At 46.0% G+C, this 21408-nt stretch overlaps 1 protein-coding gene across 1 annotated transcript in view; it reads right to left on the bottom strand.

Annotated features, from left to right (window-relative positions):
- PRKDC (protein kinase, DNA-activated, catalytic subunit) overlaps window positions 1-21408 on the bottom strand; it is a 527347-nt gene that overhangs the window by 133631 nt on the left and 372308 nt on the right. The window contains exons 49-55 of the mRNA XM_075353287.1: window positions 17573-17716; window positions 17301-17452; window positions 15290-15421; window positions 7883-7994; window positions 7103-7230; window positions 6877-7026; window positions 5533-5706 (exon numbers count right to left, since the gene is read on the bottom strand). Of these exons, the coding sequence (XP_075209402.1) occupies window positions 5533-5706; window positions 6877-7026; window positions 7103-7230; window positions 7883-7994; window positions 15290-15421; window positions 17301-17452; window positions 17573-17716 (992 nt within the window). The remainder of the gene's footprint in view (window positions 1-5532; window positions 5707-6876; window positions 7027-7102; window positions 7231-7882; window positions 7995-15289; window positions 15422-17300; window positions 17453-17572; window positions 17717-21408) is intronic.

Raw genomic sequence — 21408 nt, 5'->3', positions numbered from 1 at the left:
CGGCTGGGATAATCTGCCTCCCAGTTTTCTGCGCCTGGGATGTGGACTGCGGATATGGTGGACTCGGAGTCCTCCGTCCACTGAAGGATATGTTGAACTTCCAACATTGCTAGGCGGCTGCGAGTCCAAGGACTACAGCCCTGATTTCTAGCACATTGATCGAGAGGGCTGATTCGGACGGTGTCCAAGTGCCCTATGCTCGGTGGTGGAGAAACTGCTCCACAGCCGGATAGACTGGCCCGTGGTCAGAATCACCCAGGACAGGGCCAGAAAGGAGCGTCCCTGGTACAGAGAGAGGGGCCGAAGCCACCACTTAAGGAGAGCTCCTGGTCTGTGGCGACAGAGCCACCAGTCTGTGCAAGGAAGAAGTCCCTTGCCCCAACAGCGGAAAATGTCCAGCTGCAGGGGACGCAGATGGAACTGGCAAGGGGAACCGCTTCTATTGACGCCATCATCTGACCCAGCACCTGCATGAGGTGCCTGATGGAATGACGGCGGAGCCTCAGCAGAGAGCGAACCGCCAGATGAAGAGACTGCTGTATGACTAAGGGCAGCTTCACAAGCGCCAGCAGAGTCTCGAATTGCATCCCTAGGTACGTAAGTTCCTGGGTCGGGGTCAGAGTGGACTTGCAAGCGTGGCGAGAGTGAGCGAGACACTCCGCTGACAGTCTGCACTGGATGAAGCCCTGACTAGAAGGGCGTCCAGGAAAGGAATCACTACCAACCCCTGGAGGAGCAGCACCGCAATTGGTGAATACACAAAGGGCCGTGGCTAACCCAAGGGGAGAGCCACGATTGGAAATGTTCCTCTCTGATTACAAAACGTAGCCCACGCTGGTGGGAAACTGCGAATGGCACATGCAGAGAGACATCTCTGATGTCGATGGATGCTAAGAAATCTCCTTGGGTCATTGACTGATCGCAGAGATTTCTGCAAAATTGCCGCACCTGAACATGCTTGTTGAGAAGCTTGAGATCCAGGTCGGAAGCACCGTCCTTTTCGGGGACTAGGAAGAGATTTGAGTAGAAATCTCAGAACCGTTCCCAGTCGGGAACTGGTACAATTACTCCATTGGCCTGCAAGAATGCCACGGCCTGTGAGAAGGCGGCTGCCTTGGAGCAGGGGGGAGTTGTCAGAAAAAAATCTGTTTTGTAGCCGTGGGAGAGGGTAACCCACACCCACTGATCGAAGACGTGTTGCAACCACACGTCGCCCAAGAGGGAGAGCCTGCCACCGACCAAGGACGTTACTGGCGTGGCCAGATAATCAAGAGGAGGCTGCCCTGGTGGCAGCAGCTCCTGCCGACTTAGGACACGGCTTCATGCGCCAGTTGGTTTACGGACCTTGGCTGAGATAGTGGACGAGGCCGAGGGCTTAGAGGACGACCAGTTAGAGGAAACGAAAGGAACGAAACCTCGACTGGTTCCTGCCCTGGAAGGTTTCCTGGGTTGTGGCATGGAAGTACTCTTCCTGCCAAAAGCTTCCTTAATAATTTCATCCAGTTGTTCACCGAATAGACTGGTCCCAGCAAAAGGGAGTCCAGCAAGGAACCTTTTAAGAAGCATCTGCCTTCCACTCTCGAAGCCACAGGAACCTGCGGATAGCGAGGGAAGTGGCCGAGGCCACCGCAGTGCGGTGACAGTCTCCAGCTATAGGATGAAAAGACTGAAGCCTGGAAGTTAAGGCAACCAATTCGGGCAAAAAGGCCCTGATGAGGGAATGCATCTCCTCCCAAGAAGCAGAGATGGCTTGAGAGCCCGCACTGCTGCAAAGATGGGGAGAACGAGGCCCCTGCCGCCTCATATATAGATTTGGCCAGAAGGACAACCTGGCGGACAGTGGGATCCTCAGAGAGGAGCCGACAACTGTCCGGGCTGAAAGTCTAGACCCCGGAGGGTCCACCCTTGGTGAATGAGCCCACTCCTTGACCACCATTGGTGGAAGGGGGAAACAGTCATCAGAACCACGCTCTGGGAAGCGTCTGTCAGGACAAGCTCTGGGCTTGGTCACAGTGACCTGAATGCTGGAGTGGATAAGGAACACACCCCTTGTTCTCTTAGGCAAGGTATACTGATGCTTTTCTGGGAAAGAGGGGTGCTCCCCTGATACAGGCGGATTGAGGTCCAGTACAAATATAATGGACGCAATCAAATCATTAGCATCTGCGTCACTTTCGGACAGATCAATAGGGTACATGGAGAGCGTCCGAGCCCCCAGTAAGTCAGAAGTACGCTTAAAAAAGCGTTTGTCAGGACAGGCCCTGGGTTTAGTCACAGTGACCTGCTCTCTTAGGTGAGATAAACTGATGTTTTCCTACCCAAGAGGCCTGTTCTTCTGACACTGGAGGGTTAAGGTCCAGAACGGAGTTAATGGACGCTATCAAATCGCTAACATCTGCATCACCATCGGTACCAATGGGGTACATAGACGAAGCGTCTGAGCCCACAGTAAGGGTATCCTCCTCGCCTTGTGACTCGGCCCGTGAGGCAGAGCCGTGGGACGAGGAAGGAGAGGAGTCCCTGCGTCTCCGTTTAGGAGGACGGGGTCTGGGATTAGATGAAACAGACTCTGTGAGCTCTGCAGAGCGAGCTGGAGCATCAGAGGCACCCTGAGAAGGGGGCTGATGCATGCTTAGCAGCGTCCGAGACAACTGTCCAATGGAGTCTGCAAAGGACTGGGAAATAGCATTGGAAAAAGATGCTACCCAAGACGGGTTCAGCCTGGGGAGACTCCAGGCTGAGGCACCACCACATTAGACCATTACAGTGTGTGGTCTGTGCCGGTTGAGGCAATATGAGGTTACATGCAGAGCATGTAGTGTACAGCCTTGGAGCCTTGCTCCTAGTGTGAGACATGCTGCTGAGGAGGAGGTTCTATAATAAAGAATTAACTCCTTCAGAATGCCCTGAGAGTGTATAAAAGTGCACAACCAGAGGTTGTGACTTATCAGGCCGCTATTATGTGTGCCCTCCGGATTCCAAGCCTGGACCCCCAGCCAGATATTCACTCCCTCTGCACTGCAGAGCAGCCAGCGCCGACCAGTGTACTAAGAACGCTGAGAAAATGGCGCCAGAGTGAGGGGGGGGGGCGGGGGTTAACCCAGGAGCGGGAATCGGAGGGCTAAGGAGATGTACAGGGGAGGGAATCATCTCCTCAGATAGGAGTGTCCTCCCCTGTGCAGAGCGGCCGGCGGGCGGCGCTGCAGTGTCCCCCTGCATGACTGACATGCAGGGGAACGAAACGAAACTAGGCCGCGGCTGAAGCCGGGGCCTAGAGTTATGCATGCGGCCGACAATCAGGCATCATCGGCGCGGTTCTCAGTAAAAACCGTGGAACCGGCCGGAAACACAGTAAAAAGCAGCATTATCAAAGTAAATCACTGTCCCCCCCAATAAAAGTGCCCCACATTGCAGAAGGACCCTCTGAATAACGTCTCTATACTTAGCTTTGAGACGCAGGGCCCAGTCCCTGGGTGGGGTGGGGGTTCAGTGCTCCGTCCAGCAGGGTCCTGCAAAAGGGCTGCGGATGGAGGCCGGTCTCCTGCAAGGCAGTGAGAACCGTGTTGGCTCTAACTTCAAGCCAGAGCCCCTAAGGGATGGTGAAGGAGCGCGGCATGAAGGGCTCCTGCCCTGAAGTCAACCTTAACAGCACCGCCGCCAGGGAGGTGAGAAGGGACATGCCGGGAGTCCAGTGGACCCGCTTTTCTTCCAAATCTTTAGAAAAAATGAAAAATCAAAAGAAGATGCATGTGTGTGTGTGATCCTCCTGACACACAAAGCAAGAAACTGGGTGGATTTGTCATCCGGGGAGTGTATATGCTCGGAGGGAGGAGCTACACTTTTAGTGTAGTACTTTGTGTGTCCTCCGGAGGCAGTAGCTATACACCCATGGTTTGGGTCTCCCATAAGGAACGATAAAGAAAACTAATATATTAAATCTCTCTCAAATAAACAGAATATGATTATATTAGGAAAAGTCATAAAATACTTTATTTCAGTGATGAAAGCTCTGTCCTACTAAAAGTGGAGATGACACTAGCTGATCTGAGATCCATATGTAGCAGTGAGCAGACAAGATCCTACCAGACTGACAGCTTTTAAGATGGAACAATAGGAAAAGGAAGATCGCTTCTGCAATCGCTTTTTATTTCATGATGTTTGTTGATATTAAAGCTGCAAAATCAGGCAAATCTGCATATTACGGACAAAAAGGTTATTACATTGAAGAGGCTCTCAGCAGATATTTAATGATGGTAAATGTTGTCGCAGCTTCTCTCCCACTCTCTTCAATAAGCATATTGTTACGACTGACCCCTTTAACACAAACACAGAGGGACAAACAAACCAGGGGAGACAGACTAAGAGTACCCAATAGCTGACCTGTTTTCACCCTGCCTGACTGCACAAGGTGGCAACCTAAAATAACGCAATGGTACCCCCAGTTAACGTTGGCTGACCCAGAGTGTCCCTAACTGAACCCTAAGCGATTAACCAAGTGTAACACAAAACACCAAAAAACATAAAAGAAGTGCACATAGGCAGAGGATGAGACACAGGACTAAAGATGTGTCCACACCGTTGCACGGAGAAAACAGGAGAATGCTGGAAAGGGAAACAAAAAAAAAACAAAAACGCAGGGAAAAGCAAAAGCAACATGCAAAACTTAACAAGATTTTCCTAAATTGAGGAGCTGGGAATCCAAACATCCATCCCCCTTGGATTATAGCTAGCACTCAAGGCATGTGCAGGCAAATTTAAGTAGACCCTCCCAAGAAGTGATAGGACAAAAAAAAAAAAATAAACGAGGAAGCAATGAACACACCTGAATGGAAATAGAACAGAAAGGCAACAGAAAGGAAGACAAGAGAAGACAGCAGTTGGATTGAGACAAAACATGTTGTGGTCCAGCAGAGAGGGGAAAAGACCACACAACCAGAAGTCACCAGACCAAGCCCTGGAGTTTAGGCATGACACATCAAAGGTATTTCTTGTCCATGTGCTGTAAAGTACATAAACTGCCATAGCATATTGTCAGTATTTGACAGGTATTTCCAAAGTATGAAAAATATTCAGCTGCAATACTCCAGTCCATCCATAGGACAATATGTGTATAGCCATATGAGACGCCGCTTATATAGTGTTAATGCACACCAGCAACGTGTTTGGGACTCACCCCTTCTTCAAGCATGTGGCCAGATCTGAGCACATAACGCTACTTTAGAGGTATGAAAACAGCTACTTCTCACAAATGGTTTCTCAACAGATAAAGGAAATCTCAGAGAAGTCAAGGTCTCTAACAAAATATTGGGAAAAATTAGAGAAATCCTATATTTTGCATAAAAAAAAAAAAAAAAAAGATCTAATTTAGTCTAACACCAAATTTCATTCTTCCCAGAACTTTTAGGTCCATTTTACAGTTGAATAATATAGAATGCTATGACATTTCAACCAATGTGAAAGCCTGTGTAAAACAAGGTATTAAATAGTAACCGTAAACATAATATGCAGTAAAAGAAAGTGCAGATATATTACCTGTAATTGTCATAGATCCACATAAGAATGTCATACATACGTTCCCGGCAGACAGGAAAATTGTGAGAACTAAATGCAGTTACGGATGGCAAAAGCTCCTTTAGCTCAGATGGCTTCAGCTTGGCTAACATCTTATACACCATGTCTAAGCAGACTCTCTGCCTTTCATCATCTCTGAAACAAAATGAGAGAACGTACGCAATTATAATCTTGTAAATAACAGCAATGGTGATCTCCTGACTTCTGTGTATCAAAGTCATTGATCAATTACATAACAGAATAACAAGTAAAAGGGGTTGTCCAGGCTATTTTCATATCTAATTTGTGTACCTAGGCTGTGTGTGTACCTAGGCTGCAGAATACTGAAAGTGTGCAATACACTCACTGTCAGCACTCTGCACCGTTCCCTATATACTACACTTTGGTGTGTCATCATCCAAATTCTGGATTTAGCAGAGTCCGGTCACATTCCAACTAGTCTATTTACTATTTAGAGACTGGCCACAATATCATGACTGACATCACACCCAGTCTCAGGCAGAAGCTGCTCTTGGTCTCTGTGCACAGGCACTGGAAGGAATTCCAGCACTTGCTCAGTGAGCCTCTTCAGCTTCCTGATGACTGTGCAAGGGGGACTAGTGAAGAACAATGCAGGCATGAGGATGGCATGCATTACATGCGGGCCAGCTCTGTGCAATATATTGAAGCAACTGATGTCAGGAACGTCCCTATCACCTCCAGAGTGCTGGCATGTGGAAAGCAGAGGAAGCGGAGCATGTAAACAAACTGGATGCAGGCAATGAAGTGAAATTCCAGAAGAAGCTAGGAAAAAATATTAACATTGTAGGTATGCTTAAAATCAGCACATATATTTGCATAAAAAAAAAAATGGTTTTAAAGCTAGGACGTCGTCTTTAAGTCAGAACAAGCTCACTAAAATGAATGGTAAATTGCTTATTATACATTTTATCATACTATTACATTTCATCATTAGAAATGAGTGGATGTTCGGGATCACTGAATTCCCAGGGACTTTATAAAAAAGAAAAGAAAAAAAAAAAAAGCTTGTTTCACTTTATTAATATTCACTGCTTCCCCGGGCCACTCTCTGTATGAGCATCTGTGATTGGTTGCAGATTGCTATAGACGCCCCCCACCCTCTGTGTGGTGTCTGCGATTGGTTGCAGAGCAGTTTGCTGTATTTTAATGTAAAAATAAATAAATAACTTAAAAAAAATAGTGTGAGCTCCTGTCCTTTTTTTTTTGATAACCAAAGAGGGTAATACAGACACCTACGGCTGAAAACTCATTAAATGGAAAAGAAAAAAATAGTTCTAGTCTTACCGGTTGCTCATAATTTGCTTGAAATCCCTATTTTTAAGTTCAAGAAAGAGATCTGGTATTTCCTCAGCCCTGGACATTATTATTTCAAGACACTGGGTTTTGAGCACGCCATGAAGCTTTGGTAGCTGGTAGAGAACAATGTTTATAAATCTGGAAAAATAAAAAAAAAATTTGAATATGTATGCAGTACTATAACTAATAAATAGCTATATTTAGTTGGTCTTACCTGTCAGCAAACAGTGGAAAATTTTTCACTATTTTATTCAAGCACATGATGAACTTGTCTTCTCTATTACTGGTTTGAAGAGCTTTTAAGTTTTTCTCTACATAACCAAACACTGGGCCTTTAATGTCCTTACAGTGAAGAAAAAAAATAGAAGAAAAATGCTTATAAGAGCTGTAGAATGCTCAATATGGGATAATGTCTTCTAAAATCAACCAAAACTAACACAAAGGCCTATCTCGAAAAGTCGCAATGAGGAGTTGTGCAAAAAAAAAAAAACAAAAACAAACAACAAAAAACGAGTTTTGATATTTTCATATTTTCAGCCAGCCCAAAAAAGTGGGCAGAGCTGGAGCATGGCACTGGGCGACTATCAGTGACTGACAGCGATCGCCCTATTGGCACTTTCGCAATGAAAACTGTCATTTACTGATAGGATCGTCCAGACTGTATTTTCATGGTGACAGATTCCCTTTAAGTAGTGTGCACCTCTTAATCAATTTGACACAAATTATTCCTACATGACTCATCAAAACTGGCATACGCAACATCAATCTTAATGAATCAGTCCCAAAATATGTAGATTACAGTATGGTTTGTAGGATGCACCCCTAAGATCAGGACAGAAGCGTTTTCTGGTTCCTGCACAGTATAACAGAAAAATATACAATGCACCATAATAAAAGAAATGACTGCAGTTGCTTTACACAAATACAACAATATATACAACACTTTCCACATGATTTACTCTAACAAATCACAAGAAACACCAGCAAAACCTACTTTCTCTTTTTCTGCAAAATATCGAAGAACAAGTCCCAGGACTTCAGCTGCTGCAGCATAAACTTCTTTATATCTTGTGAATGTAACATTATTGGCAAGAGCCTGGAAATAACTAAATGGAATATGATATGATGTCAGATTATCAGAAAAATTTAATATTTGATAAAAATTAGCAATGTTTTGCACAACAATTTTTTTTTTAAAACAATTTATTTATTTATTACAATGCCCAAACTAAATAAAACTGATAATGATCAGTAAAGTTCGAGAGATAATCTCAGCAAATCTGCACTTTGTCTTTTTTGATTATATTTTATTTAGAAACTTCTAATTTTTTAGAGAAATCTTCTTTGCATATCTGAAAAACGAAGTCTTATTTCCTGTACTGTAACACATCATCATGCTTTAAGAAAACTGCTTCTATCCAAACATACACTGTAGGTACACTCTCTGTTGAGGATAATGTTGCCCTTTTATTGTGAAGCTCTTTTCATTGACCTGAACTATATTTTGACTTTTTTTCTATATTTATGCGGCTGTATGTGATGGTGGGATATGGGGGGAGGTGTATGTTGCTGTACAGATTCCTATATTAAGCTTGGTTCACTGTCTTATTTGTACTGCTTCTGGGTACATTTCTATTGTTTGTAAGTAATCACCCCCTATAGTGCAAGGTTATAGCCTCTGGAGGCGCTTCCGTCCCTGGGTGTAGGGGGGAGGTGGGGCCTAGAGTCCAGCCAACTGTAAACCCTTTGCTTACCTGGGAGATTCAGGCAGTCTGTTGGGAACTTGAAGGGAGAAGGATTGATCCTCTGGGAGAAGCTGAGACTTCTCAGACCTGGACATTTATCGGTTACCGGACTATATTTGTGTTACTAGACTAATTTTACCCTCTGTTTTGTGGATTGTGTTATGGACCATTTGCTTTGCTTGGAATAAATGCTCTTTAGTTAGTGAGGTGATGTGCATCTATATATATAATTGCCTTATTCTGTCTGTCTATCTGTCTGTCTATCTGTCTGTCTATCTGTCTGTCTATCTGTCTGTCTGTCATGCTCCGAAATTGTGTCCTTACGGTGACACAAAGCTGATTGGCCGCTGGGCTCGCCATGGCCCCGCCCCCCCACACGGATTGGCCTCTCGCCCCGGCTCTCTGCAGGCCCCGCCCCCCTCACGCAATGCACGCTCGCTCTGGCCTAACTGACACGGAGCTCCGATTCCCAGGTGAGTACACACACATCAGATCACACTCACTCTCACACACACCTCACACACACCTCACACATCACAACATGCTGGGATATCGCTTGCTTCTACACCGGCTCTGTCAGGATCCCGGCAGCGCCACACATAACCTTGCGATGCTGGGATCTTAACGGAGGCCGTGAAAGCTGGTAACCATTATACACATCGGGTAACTAAGGTCCCTTAGTTACCCGATGTGTATCATAGTTACCAGTGTACACCGGCTCTCACTCACACACACACACCTCACACACACATCACATCGCATCCACACATCAAGGTCCTGCAGCTGCGGAACATACAGACACATAACAGCACACACACATAACAGCACACACACACACACAAATCAGATCACACTCACACACCCCTCACACATCACATCGCATCCACATACTCACAACATCCTGGGATATCGCTTGCTTCTCGGCGGCGATATTGTGCTGTGAGCTTCCAGGACCTGACGGAGGATCACATGGCCAGAAGCATGTGATATCCCCGGATGTTGTGAGTATCAGCGCGTATGTGCAATATCGTCAGTGTCTGTGTGTGTGAGTGTATGCGATCGGGTGTGTGTGAGTGTATGCGATCGGTTGTGTGTGTGAGTGTATGCGATCGGTTGTGTGTGTGAGTGTATGCGATCGGTTGTGTGTGTGAGTGTATGCGATCTGGTGTGTGTGAGTGGATGCGATCGGTTGTGTGTGTGAGTGGATGCGATCGGTTGTGTGTGTGAGTGGATGCGATCGGTTGTGTGTGTGAGTGTATGCGATCGGTTGTGTGTGTGAGTGGATGCGATCGGTTGTGTGTGTGAGTGGATGCGATCGGTTGTGTGGGTGAGTGGATGCGATCGGTTGTGTGGGTGAGTGGATGCGATCGGTTGTGTGGGTGAATGGATGCGATCGGGTGTGGGTGAGTGTCGGCAGAGGAGCACGGCGTGCTGGAGGAGGCTGGGAGCAGAGAGGCTGATCTTGGGGAAGGCTGATGCTGAGGGAGGCTGGAAGGAGAGAGGCTGAGCAAACGTGCTCCATCCGCCATACTGCGCACTCCCCATCGTGCTGCATCCCCCATGCTGCGCACTCCCAAACGTGCTCCATCCGCCATGCTGCGCACTCCCCATCGTGCTCTATCCGCCATGCTGCACACTCCCAAACGTGCTCCATCCGCCATGCTGCGCACTCCCAAACGTGCTCCATCCGCCATACTGCGCACTCCCCATCGTGCTCTATCCGCCATGCTGCACACTCCCAAACGTGCTCCATCCCCCATGCTGCGCACTCCCAAACGTGCTCCATCCGCCATGCTGCGCACTCCCCATCGTGCTCTATCCGCCATGCTGCACACTCCCAAAAGTGCTCCATCCGCCATGCTGCGCACTCCCAAACGTGCTCCATCCGCCATGCTGCGCACCCCCCATCATGCTCCATCCGCCATGCTGCGCACTCCCAAACGTACTCCATCCGCCATGCTGCGCACTCCCAAACGTGCTCCATCCGCCATGCTGCGCACTCCCAAACGTGGTCCATCCGCCATGCTGCGCACTCCCAAACGTGCTCCATCCGCCATACTCCGCACTCCCCATCGTGCTGAATCCCCCATGCTGCGCACTCCCAAACGTGCTCCATCCGCCATGCTGCGCACTCCCAAACGTGGTCCATCCGCCATGCTGCGCACTCCCAAACGTGGTCCATCCGCCATGCTGCGCACTCCCAAACGTGGTCCACCCGCCATGCTGCGCACTCCCAAACGTGCTCCATCCGCCATACTGCGCACTCCCAAACGTGCTCCATCCGCCATACTGCGCACTCCCCATCGTGCACCATCCGGCATGCTGCGCACTCCCAAGCGGATGGAGCATGATGGGGGGTGCGCAGCATGGCGGATGGAGCACGTTTGGGAGTGCGCAGCATGGCGGATGGAGCACGTTTGGGAGTGCGCAGCATGACGGATGGAGCACGTTTGGGAGTGCGCAGCATGCCGGATGGTGCACGATGGGGAGTGCGCAGTATGGCGGATGGAGCACGTTTGGGAGTGCGCAGTATGGCGGATGGAGCACGTTTGGGAGTGCGCAGCATGGCGGATGGAGCACGTTTGGGAGTGCGCAGCATGGCGGATGGAGCACGTTTGGGAGTGCGCAGCATGGCGGATGGAGCACGTTTGGGAGTGCGCAGCATGGCGGATGGAGCACGTTTGGGAGTGCGCAGCATGGCGGATGGAGCACGTTTGGGAGTGCGCAGCATGGCGGATGGACCACGTTTGGGAGTGCGCAGCATGGCGGATGGAGCACGTTTGGGAGTGCGCAGCATGGGGGATGCAGCACGATGGGGGGTGCGCAGCATGGGGGATGGAGCACGATGGGAGGTGCACACCTCCCCCCAACACACACACACACGCGCACTGCACAACACACACACACACACTAGGAATCACAAACAACGCCCTACACAGACACCCACACACACAGACAACGCTGCACACACAAATATACGCACATACTGCACAACACACACATTGCTCAAAACATACCTCCCCCCAAAACACACCACACACACACAAACCGCACAACACACACACACACACAACGCTACAGACACACAGCGCTCCACAAACAACGCAACACACGCAACACACATACAACACCGCTCTCACCCCCCGCGACACTCAGAACATGTACAGCGCCCTACACAAACACTTGGTAACTACACACAACAACATCTATATATATATATATATATATAACAAAAATCATACATGAACTACACAATACGTAAATTCTAGAATACCCGATGCGTAGAATCGGGCCACCTTCTAGTCACTAATATGGTTTTGTCACACAAACTTTCTTCGTATTTATCTTAAAAAAACAAACACTTTTTATGGTCAGGTGACTGCATTACAGACCTTTTCTTTCAATCAAAGAGGTGGCGCTTTCCTTTAGTTCAGTCAGGGTCAGTCTTCAAATTATGCACGCCCCCCACATTGTGATTGATTGCTGTGACTTGCCCAACGCCATGGCAACCTTTTATTAAAGCCCGTGCTTGCGCAGTTCCCCACGGTTTCCCAGGCTTGCGCTCTGCATGTCCCTCTTCTTCTCCTCTTGGCAGCAGCTATTGCATAAAGGTGGATACAAACCAGTGTGAGCAGAGCAATGGGAACAAAAGGGCGCGATCAGCGTGCACGCTCCCAAAGAGAAGTGATAAAGCCCGGCGTATGCGCACATATGAAATTAATCTTAAGACGTACACACAGATCCAGTGCGCGTGCCTGGGAAGCTGAGGGGAAGTGCACGAGCACAGGATTTAATAGCAGATTGCCATAACATCAGGCCCTTCACTTCAGTCAGTTACAATGCGGAGGCATGCATAAGTTGAAGAGGAGTGTGACTGAACCGACGAAAAGCACCATCCCTATGACTGAAACAAAAGGTATGTAATGCATTCACCTGACCGTAAAAAGTGTTTTGTTGGTTTTTTTTTAAGAATAAATATGGGGAACTTTTGTTGGAGAAAATCAGGTTAATAATGAACATTTAATCACTAATAAGACATCGGAGCAGTTTAATATCGAAAAATGACGTGACAGGTTCCTTTTACGGGAACCAATCACCAATATTTTCGTATATAACTTAAAGCCAGTGATATACTGGCACTATCAGGCTGATTCTCTACATACCTGTAGTGGTTAGCTCAAATGTTTAGGTTTTGAAATCCAAGAAAGTAAAGTTTATAAAATCAGCAGCTGCTTTAGTGACAGCAGCTGAGGAGCAGATAATATCTGGGGGAGAATTCATAGTTTTCCCCTCCCCCTGTTAGAATTAGCATAGGTATTATACAATCGATGTAACTTTTCACTTCCAGGACCTGTGGTGAGGTCATACCCATGTGACTAGAAAAGGCGGGACTTCAGCATATAGGAAAATGTTGCTTCCTGATATTAGCTTTGTTGGCTTCTGGTCACATGGTTATGACCTCACCACAGGTCTTGGAAGTGAAAAGTTACATCGATTGTATAATACTTATGCTAATTCTAACAGGGGGTGTTGTGTATGTCATCCGAGTGGGTGCTGGTGTGGAGTTCCCTTTAGTGGGCAGGAATGGTAATGAAGCGGAGTCTGAATCTGTGACTGAGACAGGTGTTGGAGTTAATTGAGAATTCAGGAAGTCCTATTGCAGATCAGCCTAGTGTAGTTAGAAGAGCATTTTCTGCTTGGCAGCCGCCAGTGATATATGTTTTCCTGCTGCTTCTGAAGATGGCTGGGAGTTTTCCCTTCAGTTTCTCCCATTTATTCTGTGCCTGAATCTACTCCAGATAAGTTTGCTAGTTTATGTGACAATTGCTAAAATTGCACTTAAGGGTGTTTCTGCTTACTCATTCGGTTCTGTGTTTGATTTCTTGTATGTGAGAACCTGTCTCTCTGCTTTTGTGAGTAAATATAGTTTGTTCTGTGATTTGTTTCTTCCCATTACAACTGCAGTTCACTTTAAAGTGTCTGGCACAAGAATACTTGATATAGTGGGGGAAGACCAGTGGTCTTAGTATTTTTTTCCTACCAGGAGTTTGGTATTTTTTGCAGGGTTTTTTTGCTAGCCACAATCAGTTATCTGCCCTGTCGTATCTATTAAGTCGGGCCTCACCTTTGCTAATCTATATTTTCTGTTTATTGTGTTTGCTTACATCACCGTTGTTGAATGCTGGGGGCTTGCCATTTCTTTGGGGACTGCTCCGAGGCAAGTTACGATTTCTCATTTCTATCTTTGAGGTGTAGCAAGTTTCTCCAGCAGTGACGAGGTGTCTAAGTGTGTTAGGAACATCCCACTGCTACTTCTGGGGTTGTCTGATAGATAGGGGATTTCGGCCAGCTTAGTTTACAACTACTCTTGTATTTTTTTTTTCCTGATTAGTGGGATTTTTTGTGATCGTCCACGGTTACCAGATCATAACAGGGGAAGGGGATAAGTATGAATATCCCCCATATATTTTCTGCTCCTCAGCTGCTCTCACTCAAGCAGCTGCCGATTTTATAAACTTTACTTTCTTGGATTTCAAAACCTAAACATCTGAGCTGACCACTACAAGTATGTAGAATCATACTGATAGTACCAGTATAGCACTGGATTTAGGTTATATACAAAAATCCTGGTAATTGGTTTCCTTTAAAATAAAAGTATGACCAAAATGGCCCTCTTATACAGATTTCATGGGAATCTGTAGTGAAAAAATCTGTAGCCTGGTTCTTCTTTAATTCACCATATAAGTTTTGGTGTAATAGTCTCTTCATGCAGTGGGGCGGGACTGTGGTTAGGGTCTTCAGCTCTGCCGTGGGCCCTCCGCACTTGTATAAAGGCCCAGTCATACACAACAACTTACCAGCGATCCCGAAAACGATGCGACCTGATAGGGATCGCAGGTAAGTCGCTGGGAGGTCGCAGGTGAGATGTCACACAGTCAGACCTTACCAGCGATGCAGAAACAATACAGGTCACAGTAGCGACCTGTATAACGATCTCAGCAGTCAGTGTGACCTTGTCACACAGTGTCAAACACAGCGATGCGTCCTGCCCAGCAGGATATCGCCTTTGAAGAAAATGGCCTGGACCATTCTGCAACGACTAGAGATCTCACAGCAGGGGCCTGATCGCTGGTAGGTGTCACACATAACAAGATCGCGAACGGGATCGCTACTGCGTCACAGAAACCGTGACTCAGCTGCAATCTCGCTAGCGATCTCGTTATGTGTGACGGTACCTTTAGTCTCTTTTTTTAACATTTCGGGCTATTAGATGATATTATTTTGTTAAACTATGCCTTTATGTCAAGATCAGTGTAGGCTTACCTCTGGGACTTCCACTGATCCTATGAAAGAAGAGGCCGTAGTGCTGATACAGTTCTCCCTACACAGCCACGCTCCTGGCCAACCCACTTAGTTAAAAGTAGCATGACATTCACTTACCTATTTGACGATTAGATGCTATTAAGAATTTTATTTGCACTATAAGGAGTGTGAATTTTTATTTAATTTGATATTTTATTTCATGATTATACAATAAGCATTTATTGGCAATTCTTAATTATATTGCAAGTATCTAATTCCTTAATTTAGACCAAATATTGGTTCCCATTTAAAACACACATACGGAAATGCTATTTAACACAAATGTAACTCACCGGTCAGTGTGTATTTCACATTTCGGATCAAACGGAGAAAAGTTATTAGCAACTACCAAGCCTAGTAACTGAATTCCCACAGAGTTATCTTTAGTATTGGGGTCTGTCCCAGAAAAACAGTCATATATTAACCTTAAATAGAAATAAACAGTTTTAGTCAAAACTCAGTCTGCAAAATGTATACGATATTACATTAACATATGGGATACTCACCAGTAAAGTATTGTTAAAAAAAAAAAATAAAAAAAAAAATATATTACATAACTTTGTCATTACTGTAAAATCACACAGATCTGAAGAATGAATTTGTCATGTCTTATACCACACAATGAATGCCAAACCCCTCGCCCCTCAAAAAAACAACACGTATAATTTTCCCCCCATTTTTCAGTACATTATATGGTAAAATGTTGTATTAAATAAACAAAACCGAAGCGGAATAATTAACCCCTTCATCCCTGGGCCATTTTCTCTTCCTTCCACGAGCCATAACTTTTTTATTTTCCATCAATATAGCCATTTGAGGGCTTGCACTTTAAAATTACACTATTCATTCTGCCACATATTGTATTTTAAAACAGGGCAAAAGTTACAGGTTCGGTGAAATTGCAAAAGTAAGTGCAATTCCACAATTGTTTTCTTAGTTTTTTTTTATTCACCATGTTCACTATATGGTACAACTGACCTGGCACTATGATTTCCCAGGTCAGTCTGAGCTTGTAGATACCAAACACGTATAGTTTTACATTTATCTAAGTGGTAAACAAAATATTCTGAAATGTGTAGAAAAAAAAAAAAATTGCGCTTTGTCTCCATTTTCTGAGATCCGTTGTGTCCTCATTTTTTGGTATCTGGGGTTAATGACAACTGATTTTTTTGCATCCTGAGCAGACGTCTTTAAATCATAACATTTTTGGGTAGATAAAATGTTGTGTATTATTGTATTTTAATGCAATGTTGTGCTAAAACAAACGTCATTCTGAAGTTTTGATTTTTTTTTCTCAATATGCCCTTTACCGATCAGATTAATTGATTACGGTATATATTTTGATAGATTGGGCATTTCTGAATGCGGTGATATTAAATGTGTATTTTTTCTTTTTTTATTGTTTTATTTTCAGTGGGGCAAAAGTGGGGTGATTTGAACTTTAAGGTTTTTGGAGAGTTTTTATATATTTTTAAAAACTTTTTTTTTACATTTTTTATTGATTTTATTACCCTTTGTCTGCACTGTCCAAATCACTTCTGCTGTGCAGAGCAATGCTTAACATCTCTCTTAATAGCAGAAATGCTGATGAACTGTGAATGCCGGCATTCACTGAAATTTCGTCTCGACAGCGTCATCATCTAACCCCCGAATGCCATGACAACCCATCGGCACCCCATGATCGTGTCATGTGGCCCCCTATGTACAATTGTGTGATCCCCGCTGGAATGTGTTAACTAGTTAACAGGCACGTGTGGATCTTCGCTTTTCTTTATTTTGATTAAAGGGGTTTTCCCATTAAGAAAGCTCCTTTTTATCAATAAACCTTGGAAGAATAATACTGTCCACAATTGGATGTGTTTAAAACATGTTCCTGTGCTGAGATAACGTTATATATGTGCACCTTCTATGTACTGTGTAATGGATGTGTCTGACCTTACAGGGACATGGTCTAATCATATCAACATGGTCTAATCATACCACATCTCCTGGGCAGGGGAGGACGCAAGAAATTTTAAGATCTAAAAGGTGGCCATACACTTGTATTACCTGTTGGCTTATAAATAGTTCGGCTGACTAATTTTTTCACGAGTATGTAAACACCCTATTAGTTTGTGACCTACAGTTGGTCATGACATCACATTCCATTCTCCTGACTGAAAACAGTTAATCTGAGATTTTTTGGCGAGACTGGCCCAAATATGAAAATTTAGGATCTACTGTAAAGTTACATGTTTAACAGATTTGAAAACATTTACGGGTGTATGGATACGGAAAATTACCAGTTACATCCGCCTTACATACCTGTATGGAATACAAAGACAATCCTTCCAGCACTCCAACACAGTTTTAATGATCTCAAGATTATGTCTATACACTGCTCTCTTATCATGAAATGAATTCTTCATCATAAATTCGAGCAATCTGTTAGCCAGGATTTCTTCCTTTGTCATCCCCTGAGAAACAAACATTTTTACCTTAAACTATCATTTATATTTCAGCAAGTACTTTAGAGATAATGGTCATTATTATTTACATGTGTATTCATTTTTTACTAGGGCTCAACTACTACTTACGGTAGGTGTAGCAACACTCGACCAAGAAAGAAGAGTCACAACAGTCTCTACAACCATGTAGTGAATGCCGGTTCCACCATTGTTACCAGACACGATCAGCTGTAATAATGGTCCGATCCAAAACTTTGCATAGGGACGGAAAACCTAAAACACAAGAAAACACTTTTAAACAGGTATATGAAAAGTATGTACTTCAATGCTTGAAGACATAAGTACATAGAAATTTAGTGAAAATCCAACACTTAAGTGCTGGATTTTCACTAACTTTCTAAATTCCATCCATTCCCTCCCAACTGGAATTTTTCATCTGAACACGGATCCCATGGATATAACCAAGCACTCGAGAGGTGAGCTGAATGCATGCATTTTTTCTATATATAAATAGATATACACCGATACATACTTTTACAATGAACTTATAAAAACATATTGACCCTCATGCAAAATAATTATAACAAAAAGCGTTATCTAACTACATTTTTACAAAATATTTTGCACACTCAAATATAGCCCATGTATTACCAGAAAAATCTTAGATAATAATAAATATGATAATTATTGGATTGATTTAGCTGTGAATTCTGGTAATACTTTACTTCTCTTTTGCATAGCCAGGAGTTATAAGAGTCGCAAATGTCACGGATCTATATATACTTTAATATTTTAAATATAAAAGATATAACATTAAATAGTAAACAATTTTATTAGCATTCCCATCAAAATCTAATAATGAGCATTGTTGGAAACTCCTGTATCGGCACTTGGGAAGATGAAAAATGCATTAGTTACCTATTTAGAGGCGGCGTAGGTTATTTTTTAGGTCATCCATAATGTACCATGCAGTTGAGGTAAAAGGTTGCACCATTTTTTCTTTTTCCTCCTTATTGCAATATTTTACTACAAACTGTTTCCATTTTAATAGAAATCTACCCGCCTGTGCTTCCTTATTTGTGATGGTATCGCCCTGCTCAATCTCCATATACCGTATTTTTCAGACTATAAGACGCACAGGGCCATAAGACGCACCCTGGTTTAGAGGAGGAAAATAAAATTTTAACCAAAAAATGTGGACATTACACACTTATGGGGCGAGGATCTGCTGCTGACACTGTTATGGGGTAATGTCCTGCTCATATACTGCCCAGCCTGCTCATATACTCCCCAGCCTGCTCATATACTCACCATGGTGCTCATACACCCCCATCCTGCTCATATACACCCCCATGCTGCTCATATACTCCCCATGCTGCTCATATACTCCCCATGCTGCTCATATACTCCCCATGCTGCTCATATACTGCCCATGCTGCTCATATACTGCCCATGCTGCTATATACCCTCATCCTGCTCATAATATACCCCTATCCTGCTATATACCCTCATGCTGCTCATATACTCCCCATGCTGCTCATATACTCCCCATGCTGCTCAGAATAAACCCCTATCCTGCTATGTGCCCTCATCCTGGTGTATAGCCGCATCCTGTGGCACATAAAAAAAATAAACGTTCATACTCACCTCACCTCACTCCCTGCAGCATCGCTCCTCTTACCGTCTGTGTCAGCGCCGCTGAGTGGAGCCGTCCCCGTACCCCTGCAGCATCGCGATGTCATCTGGTGGTCTGTGCCGGCAACTGCGTGTGGACACGTGCGCACAGCGATTAAGTCATCGCTGGGTGCGCCACTAGTCTCCACGCAAGTCAGTTGACCGGCACAGACAGGAGATCGCGATGCTGCAGGGGAACGGTGAGTAATGTGTGCTGATTCACTGCCCCCCGCACTGATGATGATGCGCGGGGGGGCAGGGAATACAGCCGCACATGATCACTCCAGGCTGCAGTTGCCATGGGTGATCATGCGGGCCGACTGTTTATCCCTACCCATCACCCCGCCCACCTGTCAGCGCCGGGTTCAGCGCCGAGATATGGGCGGGAGGATGGGCGTGGATATTAAATGAGCGGGCCCACGTGGTCACGGCAGGCTGCTACAGCCTGCTCGTGCCCCCGATGACCTGCTCCACCGCAGCACCCTCATTCCCTGCAGCCACAGTCAGACCATAAGACGCACCCCCCACTTTCCCCCAACATTTGGGGGGAAAAAAGTGCGTCTTATGGTCCGAAAAATACGGTAATGCTTAAGCTGAGTTATCAATTCTAGGATTAAGGGGGGTGGAGGATGTTATCCAATATTTAAGGATAAACATTTTGGACAGCAATAAAATAGCGTGCAAAAGACTTGGTATACCTCTATTTATACTACTGTCTATATCAGAGCATTCCCAATAATGCAGAAGTGCTGCTTGAGACGATAGGGGGCACATAGAGCGCCAAAGCGTATTTGCCTGATGCGAGACTGACCCCCAGAAAGAAGCAATGTCGGGGGCAAAGCCAAATACCATCATAAAAGTCCGAATTTTAAAGTTGACATTTGGGGCATGCAATTAACCTGTCCGAGCTAGGATCCACTATAAAAATATTAAAAGCATAAATGGCCCCGTGCATTTGTATACATTTATATCTATTATATCTATTATGAGTCCTGCTCTGTTTGGAGCTAAAACACTTTGGACATTTGTGGATGAGACTGGAGAGCCAGTCTCTGAGGCTTGCCTTCTTTAGATTTCTTATTTGCACAGCACTATTTTATTCTGTATTTTTTTCTTTTTGTAACAATTTTGCCTTAAATAACTTTAACCCCTTCACGACCATGGATGGAAAGATCCGTCATGGTGCCCTGGGCCTTAACGACCAAGGAGGGATCTTTCCGTCATGGCGGAATCACGGCACCGGAGCCTCCGGTGACTGCAATCGGTTAACACAAACCACAGATTCGGGGAGGAGGGGACCTGTTCCTGACCTCAGGAGGGGTGGTGCCTCCTCCCCGGACCTACGGAGGCTGTGATTGGCTGACGAACGCCGCTCAACCAATCACAGCCACTGTAATGTTCCAGCCATTTAAAGTGACTGAAACATTGAAATCCAGCCCTGACCAGTGCAGTTGTAGCACTGGCCATTGGCTGGAGCTGGGTGACCTCACTGGATCACCCTCCCCCAGCTCCAGTAGCTCTGATTGGAGAGATCGGCCTTGTGACCGATCTCTCCAATCACAGTGAACCTGTTGCCGGTGACCGCCCCCATCAGCTTCACTTCCCTGCAGCACGCCAGCACAGTGAGTGTACACAGTGCAATGGCAGGGCGACAAGATCCGGTCCCATGCTGTTATGGGACCGGAGCATGGGACCCGGAAGTTGCCGCGCTGCCATTCCACTGTATGAAACCGGCGAAAAGCCTCCCGATCCGCCGCCACCCTCCATCTGCCACAGTACCACCGCTCCCCCCGATCTGCTGCCCGGCCCCTCCCCCTCGTGATCGGTGCCCGCCCCCTCACCTCCGTGAAGTGCTGTGGGCTCCCTGTCCTACGTTATGTGCTGCCCGGACCCTCCCCCTCGTGATCGGTGCCCCCCCTCTCCTCCGTTACGTGCTGCGCGCTCCCTCTCCTCCTCCATCTGCCATAGTGTCACCGCTCCCCCCGATCTGCTGCCCGGCCCCTCCCCATCGGTGCCCGCCCCCTCTCCTCCGTGATGTGCTGCGCGCTCCCCCCACCTCTCACCCCCGTGGTCGGCTACCCGCCCCCCTCCCCTGTCAACCCCGTGATGTGTGCTCCCTCACCTGTCACCCCCATGATGTGTGCTCCCTCACCTGTCACCCCCGTGATCTGTGCTCCCTCCCCTGTCACCTCCGTGATCTGTGCTCCCTCCCCTGTCACCCCCGTGATCTGTGCTCCCTCCCCTGTCACCCCTGTGATCTGTGCTCCCTCCCCTGTCACCCCCGTGATCTG

This window comes from Anomaloglossus baeobatrachus, chromosome 6 (assembly GCF_048569485.1).
Source record: "Anomaloglossus baeobatrachus isolate aAnoBae1 chromosome 6, aAnoBae1.hap1, whole genome shotgun sequence".
In the NCBI taxonomy this organism is placed as follows: Eukaryota; Metazoa; Chordata; class Amphibia; order Anura; family Aromobatidae; genus Anomaloglossus; species Anomaloglossus baeobatrachus.
The sequence above is the reverse complement of the archived record's forward strand: the minus strand, read 5'-3'. Positions and strand labels throughout refer to the sequence as shown.